Source organism: Paroedura picta, chromosome 13 (genome assembly GCF_049243985.1).
Source record: "Paroedura picta isolate Pp20150507F chromosome 13, Ppicta_v3.0, whole genome shotgun sequence".
In the NCBI taxonomy this organism is placed as follows: domain Eukaryota; kingdom Metazoa; phylum Chordata; class Lepidosauria; order Squamata; family Gekkonidae; genus Paroedura; species Paroedura picta.
This window is the reverse complement of record NC_135381.1, coordinates 17,553,759-17,562,360: the sequence shown is the minus strand read 5'-3', so window position 1 is coordinate 17,562,360 and position 8,602 is coordinate 17,553,759. Positions and strand designations below refer to the sequence as shown.

The 8,602-nt window shown below is 46.3% G+C and overlaps 1 protein-coding gene across 2 annotated transcripts in view; it reads left to right on the top strand.

The window, feature by feature from the left end:
- Window positions 1-7,687: 7,687 nt before the first annotated feature.
- GGT5 (gamma-glutamyltransferase 5) overlaps window positions 7,688-8,602 on the top strand; it is a 35,940-nt gene continuing 35,025 nt past the window's right edge. For both annotated transcript variants that reach the window (XR_013226422.1, XM_077309369.1), the window contains exon 1: window positions 7,688-8,240. Coding sequence is in view for 1 of the 2 variants with exons in the window: in XM_077309369.1 (XP_077165484.1) it covers window positions 8,071-8,240 (170 nt within the window). In the remaining variant the exon portion in view is untranslated. The remainder of the gene's footprint in view (window positions 8,241-8,602) is intronic.

The following is an 8,602-nucleotide window of genomic DNA, read 5'->3' as shown; positions in this document are numbered from 1 at the left end:
TACATTAAATTGTAGACACAACACATCAGTAAAAATTCTAACAATAAATATACGTTTAACAGATTACTGTAATTAATTCATTGAACAATTTCAATAGAACAACTTTAACAGAACCCCTAGGGAGGTCAAAATCATTCAGATTATGGAGGGTATGACTTGAAGGGGACCGCTAGATGTTTTTAGTTCGGATTAACCTCAGTTGAATGCCTGGTGGAGGAGCTCCCTTTTGTAGGCCCTGTGAAATTCTGAGAGTTCAACCAGGAGCCTAATTTCTTCAGGGAGCTCATTCTACCAGGTAGGAGCCAGTACAGAGAAGGCTTTGGCCCTTGTTAAGGCCCAACGTACTTCTTTGGGGGTCAGGGATTACTAGCCAGTTGGCAGTGGCAGAGCTTAGTGCTCTCTTGGGGGTACAGGCAGAGAGACTGGGCCCAGACCAGTCTATGGCTGAGAAGGTAATTACTAGAACCTTAAGTCTGATCCAGAATTCAACTGGGAGCCAGTTGAGTTGTTGGAGTACTGGCCGGATGTGGAATTTCCATGGTGTATTTGTAAGGATCCTGACCGTGGGATTCTGAACCAATTGTAGTTTCTGGATCAAGGATAAGGGTAGGCCTGCATAGAGCGAGTTGCAGAAATCCAGTCTACAATTTTAACATTAATACAGACATTCAACCTTTGAAGGTCCTAACTATCATCAGTTGGGTTTTTATGGCCCCAGTTCCAGTCCCCCCCCCCCCACACACACACACTTTGGTTTTGGTTTAGACCCTGTTGCAAGCCTGTTGCTTTCCTAAGCAGTTGGATTCCGCTTTCACAAATGTGTGTGCCTTCCCTGTGGACTTGAGTCTGTTCCCACCAGTTGGAGATCCTAGACATTTAAAGCATAACCCAACCTCCCAAGTTTGTTTATTTTAGAACAGAGTCTTCTCCTGTGGGAAGAAGTATTAGCGGGACAGGATTGCCCAAGGTCTTTGTAAACTTTTAGGACACAGAGTATTTAAGCCTGGCAGAGTCCTTGTGGATTTTTGTACTACTGCATTTTGGATACTTTTGCAGAGATTACATTGTAATAACGCTCCATGGCCAGGTCTGTTCCTATATGGCCTGCCCAGAGGAATTTCAAAGCGATTTTCCACAGGTGTAGATAGGTTCACTAGACTCGGATTGATTGGTCTCCAATTCTGGCAAAATGTATATAATGCAGGCGTGCCCATAGTGCAGATTTCAGCTATTAGTTCACAAGGCACTTAGCGTTTCATCCCGCGCTGCCAAACCTGTACAATGAAATTCTCAAGGTAGATGCAGTCATAATAAGCAAGGTAAGAATAGTACATTAATAGGCACTTGCTGGATACTTTCCTTTCAAAGGTCTTAAGCCCCAGTCAGAGCTGCAGCGGGGGGCTATCTCCTGTTCCACCACAATCTCCCTTCCCACCTGATGTGAGCCTCACATAATACGACTTTATTTTATAGCCCAGTCAGCTCAGGACAGGTGACAACAGAAAAAAAAATTATACAAAATGATATACTTACTATGCATACATAAAACCACTAATATATAACTTTGTCAGAATTATATTAAAACTGACCTCTTTAAAAACCTTACAGAGGGGGGCTTATTTATATTGGGCAGACTGACATTTAATTAGTGGTGTTCTTAGGCAGCTAAACCAGCATATTAATTTCCTGGCTTCAACTCTGTCTTACAGGCCCTCCAGAACTATTGCAGGGACACCACCAGGGACAGTGTTCCACCAGGCCAGTTTTATATCTTCAGGCTGGGGACCCCGAGCACATTCTGATTACTTGATCTTATTGCTCGGGGGGGGGGTTATAGCAGAAGGCTTTTATCTGATTTTGTTTTCTCTAAAGACATCAATGTTAGACACTGTTAGCATTCCAAAGAATAATTGTTGCAAATTCTATTCCATTCGTTCTGGGATTTATTCTGGGCATAAAGCCATGGTTCCATATATTCCCTAGGCTGAAAAGTTTGCATGTTTGCAGATTCACACAATAACCAAGGAGGAAACTCTCAGGCTTACTGTCAAAACATCTTAACCAATTGTTTAAAGTTGAAATCCACAACTGAACCATTTACCTTTAAAAAAAAGAAAAACACCCAACAGCCTAGATTGCAACTGGAATTATGGAATTATGATAGTGCTCTCACTTGATGCCCAGAATATACATTAATTTATATCCTACTTTCCTCCAGTGGGGACCCAGAGCTTTTTACTTTTTACAGCATTCCTTACTAGTATATATAAAAATAATTAACTCTCACCCATTCAGGAAACCCTTCCAGGACCACCAAGTAACCCAGGGTTTCATGAATCCCTGGTTGAGAAACCCTGCTCTAATCATTGGGGGGAGGGGACAGCTGTGTTTATGTTTCTCCATCCATCATAGTCAATTTTCTTGTTTTCTTCTATTGCTTTCTTTAATTGCCATTTTAAGTGCGATCAAGCAGTTTCAAAATTATGTTTTGAAGTTAGACCCTGAATACCTTTATTCTTTTCATTGTTTTTAAAACTTGTATGTATTAAGATGTTTCCATTTTATTGCAAATGTATGAATTAATTAATAACCTGTAAAATATCCTATTGCTAACAACTTTGCTCAGGTCTTGCAAACAAAAGGCTGTGGATTGCTTGCTTGCTTGCTTCCCTCCCACATTTCACCCCAATGGGGACCCAAAGTTGCTTACATCATTATCTCTTCTATTTTATCCTCACAACAACCCTATATGGTTGGTGAGGCTGAGAGTGTATGACTGACCCAAAGTCACCCAGCAAGCTTCCATGGTACAATAAGAATTCAAACCTGGGGCACATGGGTCTGACCACTTTGGGTGTCCTGAGTCAATCTATATCCTGTTGCATCTTTCTCTTTCTTTGCTGCCTTCAACTTTCCTCGCATTATTGCAATTTCCAGTTAATCTTGTCCTCTTTTGAGACCAAAGTTCATTAGTCATTTTAGTTTCTAGGAAGTGTTTAAGCTTCCTTGAACTCATTCATGCCTTTTTGGCATTCCATGGTATCATAAAACACTCATCCAACATATGTCCAATGAATCAACTTTCTTCCTGTCAGCTTTCTTCACTGTCCAACTTTAATTTCCCATACATCGTAATGGGGAATAAAATGGAATGAGTTATCCTGATCTCGGTCACCAAAGATGCATTCTTACACTTAGGAGCCTTTCTAGCTTCTTCATGGCTGCTCTTCCCATCCTCAATCTCCTTGGCCCTGGTTGAGATCAGACGTGCTTCTTTGGGGCCAGGGATCACCAGCCAGTTGGAAATTGCGGAGCATAGAGCTCTTCGGTGGGTATAGACAGTGAGGTGGTCCCTCAGGTACAACGGGCCCAAACCATGTATGGCCTTAAAGGTGACCAAGATCTTAATCCTGATCCAGAGTTCAAATGGTAACTAGTGCAGATGTTGGAACGAGGTTCCTGTGAGGACCCTGGCTGCTGCATTCTGGACATATAGTAATGTTTTAATTCCCTGTGTCCAAACCTCTCAGCAGTAACCTACAATTTGTTCCCCAGTTTAACTGACAAACTCTTTAATATGTGTTAAGTTTTGCTGGAAAGTATGCTCTTCCCTGTTTCCGGTCCATCAGCTGCCAGTTCCAACCTCCCATTGTTTAGCTAACCTTATTTCCCATTGTTGCCTAACTCTTGCTCCCATTGGCTAAAAGACTTACCAGGAAATCTAAACAGTAAGATTTCAATCCATGTAAAGCATATCTATCTGACTCTACTGAGAGTGAAGAGAGAGTCATTTGGCTGCTGGCAAGGATATAAAAACTATTGTTTATATTAGAGAACTATTATTTATAATAGAGCTGCCTGAAGTTCTCTAGGGAAGCAACAGAACCCCTGCTCTTGTTCCAAGTGTAGAAAAAACATAGCTTAAATAATCATCCACAAAGAAGGAACTATTTGTAAGCAGGTTTTGGACCCTGCTTGGAGGATCATGTTTTTAGGCAGTGTAGAAATATGTTTATCATTCTCCTTTTCCACATTTGTATACGTTTTTGCTTTTTATATTCTTAATTCAACATAAATGCCTGGTATTTCCTTTTATTGTATCTTTACCTTTTAACCAGATGAAAAAGAGAAACAGAGGTTGGGTGCCATTACCAGACTGGCAGCCATATACCTCCAGTCAGTGGACAACATTTCCAAGATGTTCAATAGCAAAGAGAAGGGGTCAGTCGATAGAATATATGCCACAGCTGGGATCTGCTCAACTGAACAATGGGAGGTCCATAACTGATCAAGAGTTGTTATCACCAATCAGATCCAGAGTCAGCTTCCCCTAGAGTGGCATTCCTCCGGCTGCAACATTAACAACCTTCTAGACTTGGCCAGTCCTGTTATAAGAAAGACAAGGGTCAAGTAATCAGGTGAGAGGGTGCAAATATTGCTGGAGGGGAGTCCGACCAGCTATCTATCAGGAGAAAGAGCTGAGTGTCATCTGCATATTGGTGACAATTCAGCCCAAAACTCCATACCAGCTGGGCTAGAAGGCGCATGTAGATGTTGGAAAGCGTGAGGGAGAGTATCGCTTCCTGTGGCACCCGCAAGGAAGTGCCACGGGATCCGACAGCTCTTCCTCCACAGCCACCCTCTGCATCCGATTCCAGAGAAAGGAGACCAGCCATTTCAGCGTGGTCCCCCTAATACTGGTCACAGCAAGGCGGTGGGCCAACAACTTGTGGTTGGCCACATCAAATGTGGCCGACAGATCTAAAAGAACGAGGATGGCCAAACCGCCCCGGATATCATCAGTCAGAGCAACCAGCGCGGTCTCCACCCTGTGGCCAAGATGGAAGCCAGTCTAGGGCTAAAGTTTCTTCCAAACATGGCAAGAGCTGGTCCACCACGGCCCACTCCACCACCTTCCCAAGAACACTAAATGTGACACGGTGGTAATTGGCGTGGTCCTGCGGGTCCAGAGGTAGCTTTTTCAGGAGAAGACAAACCACTGCCTCCTTGAGCTCGTCGGGGGTACTCTCCAGATGTCAAGGAGAGGTTCACAATCTCCCTCGGGACCACCTATCCACCTGTCACCCAAGTTGAGCAGCCAGGACAGATGGGTTCAAGGGGCAAATGCTTGCTCTCACTGACCCCAGCAGTTTGTCCACTTCTATTAATGCAGTTGGGTGATGGGTCCTTCCATTGTGAGATAATTGTTAGAGGTGTTTTCCCTGCCCCATCCCTGACAGTTGTGTTGAAGCACCCACTGGAACCTGAAGTGAGAAGGTAGAGAAGATAGGTATGGATGTGAAAAACCAGCAGTCTGAATTTTGGTAGGCAGAAGCAGACAGGGACTGCTGTGAAATGACACACTGGGGCACACAATCTCTGTCTCAGGATCTAATGATGAGTAGTGGACCTCTTGCCCAATAGGATTGCCTCTTTGCCTCCTCCTTTACTAGTATATTTGTAAATAAGTACATATTACATAAATATCAACAATGCGCTTATATCCTTGAGACACCAAAACTAGCCAGGTAAGTCCCTGGAATTCCTTGAAATAGTGGGGAATGGGCTTAATGATAGAATTGCCGTGGGTCGGACATGACTGAATGGATAACATCATCATCATAACAGACAAATATGGTTCCCACCTTTTCAATCTGGAGGTTATTAGTAGACTATAAGCCTGTCTGGTGGAAGCTCAGTTATAGCCTTTGGCTGGTTGTACATTTTAGGGCTAAGATTCCACCCAGCCTTGTTTCCCACTTGGCTTATGAGTTAGTTTATTTATCTGTCACTTTCCCACCTCCCAAAACAAAGGGCAATTACGTGCTATTAACACTGAAACGCCACCATTTACACCTTTCTTGAAATGCAGTCAGGGGCAGCCTCAGCAGCATGTAGCACTGGAATAGTCCCAGTTCTGCTTCATAAAACAAAGACAACACAACTCAACAGTAACCCTCATTAAAAAGAAGCTGTCAATCTTGTTTACTTTTAACTAATTTTAGGACATGTTAAAGAGACAGGAAATAGCCATCGGGTGGCAACAGGTCAGTGGGAGAATGTTCCGACTGGGAGCTTGGCGAAAATCCTGGACATTCTTGTTCTGATTAACACTGTTTTATTTCAAGGCAAAGTAGCAGGAATAGAAGAACAAGGGGACTCTGAAACTGTCTCTGAAACGGGGCTTTTTATGGGAGGAAGAGGGGATAAGCATGGACAACAGTTCAGTGCTTCAGACTTAAAATCCAGAGGAGCTGGAGCTTGTTGGTCAGAGTCCAAGGCTTCTTCTATGAAATTCCACACCTTCCCATAGAAGAAGATCAGTTTGGACTCAGTGAGGTCTATAATGCTGTTTGTTCTGATGCTGCTAGATATCTCCCTCCTCTCTCCCCTTCCTCAAATGATCCCCCCCTGTCTGCATTTAGATCATTTTACAGAATATGCAAAAGAGAAGTGTTCAGGAAGACATTTTAAATAAAAGAATTAGAATTGTAGTATGACAGGGGATGCCAACCTCCAGGTGGGCTGTGGGGATCCCTTGGAATTACAGCTTATGTTCAGGCTACAGAGCTAAATTTTCTTGGAGAAAATGGATACTTTGGAGCAGGGGTAGTCAAACTGCAGCCCTCCAGATGTCCATGGACTACAATTCCCATGAGCAGTGGCTGGCAGTGGCTCATGGGAATTGTAGTCCATGGACATCTGGAGGGCTGCAGTTTGACTACCCCTGCATTGGAGGGTGGATGCCATGGCATTGCACCCCACTGAGGGCCAGGCCTCCCCAGGCTCCATCCCCAAATCTACAGGTGTTTTCCAACCTGGATCTGGCAACACTTTTCCAAGTCTGGAGCTGGCAAATTATGTCCTGCCATTCTCCTGAGATGTCAGTGCAGCGAAGATATGTAGCAAAACTGTGCGACAAGACGGCAGACCTCATAATAAACACATCCAGTGAAAGTCGAGTCTCTGTGTGTTCCCTCACATTTATTTATTTGGCTCAAGAACCGGCTTGGTGTCTGTTGTGGGAAGAGGAAGGAAAGGCGATTGTAAGCTGCTTTGAGTTGCGAAAAGTGGGGTATAAAAACCAACTCGTCTACTCCTTCTTCTTTGTGCTCTTTCTCAAAGGAGCTAAGAGTGTGCTTAGGAGGAGATAGTGAGCTCCCCTTCCCTGGCAATCTTCAAGCAGCGACTGGACAGATACACCCAGGGATGTACTAAAAGGAATGACAAGAATGCCCCTTGGAAACTATGGGAGTGGCTGGAAGCCCCACTGGAAATAATGGGAGGCACGAATGCCAATTGACTTACATGGGCTCCATCCGTGGGCATTCTTGTCATTCCTTTTAGTACATCCCACTTACCAGGGATGCCGGTAGTCAACCTGTGGTCCTCCAGATGTCCATGGACTACAATTCCCATGAGCCCCTGCCAGCATTCGCTGGCAGGGGCTCATGGGAATTGTAGTCCATGGATATCTGGAGGACCACAGGTTGACTACCCGTGCTTTAGGCTGATCCTGCACTGAGAAAGGATTTGGACTCGATGGCCTGAAGGGCCAACTCTTCTACTAATCCCGCGACGCTGGTTGAGGCGGCAGAGCTCACCGTTTGGCCTTTGCACGAAGGCTTCCGGCTTCCAGTGCAAGCAGCCCGCAATGAGCCCCTGCAAAACGACTACCCTTATCCACCGGCAGGCTGCAAATCCCGGGACGGGCCTCGTGCCACGCGGAAAGGCGCCAAATCCCGAAAGGCGCTCACGCGCAAGTCCCCGGGGAAGCCACTTTCTGCAGCAGGCGAGCGCTCCCGCCCTGGACGGGAAAGAACCCAACGGGGAAAGGCGGCGGTCCCGGGAGCTGATCTGGGTCTCCAGGCGTTTTAGCGCGGCCAAGGCTCCCGGGGGCGAGGGGTCTGCAGCTGCCTTAGCCGCCGGGGCGGGCGAGGGTCTCTTGCTGGAGCTGCTGCTTCTCCCGGGCAGGGGAGAGGGAGGCGGCGCCGCACGGGCGGGGGAGGGGGCCGCCCCTTAAAAGTGGACTCCCCCGCGCCGCTGCGCAGAGTCGGGCCGGCGGAGGAGATGGCGTCGGCGAAGCGGCGCGGCTTCTACTGCCTGGCGGCGGTGCTGACCGCGACGGTCCTCGCGGCGGTGGTGCTGGCGGTGCTCCTGACCCGGTCCCGGTGCGCCCCGCCGAGGTATTCGCGTGCAGCCGTGGCCGCCGACACCAGGATTTGCTCGGATGTCGGAAGGTAGGGATCGTGGCTCGGAGCTCCCGGCTGGCGCTTCCGATACGCACGGTCGACTTCAGGAAGGCAGCCAGGCTTCCTTGCGCGTGTAAAGATGCTAGCCCACTGTTTTCCTGTTCACACGTTACAGTGAACGCGCGTATAGTCGGCACTTAAAAAAAAACCCATCTATAAGAGAAAGCCAACACGTGCTTGCTTTACAAATTAAACCAGGGGCCAGTACCTGTGTAAATTGGGGGCGGGGGGGGCCTTTCACTCACATAAGTTAAATATCAAGTGAGGATTATTCAACGTATCTGTACAGTAAAGTCAAGTGTCTGATTTGCATAGATTGTTCCTGTGTAACTTACGAAGAGGGCTGTTAA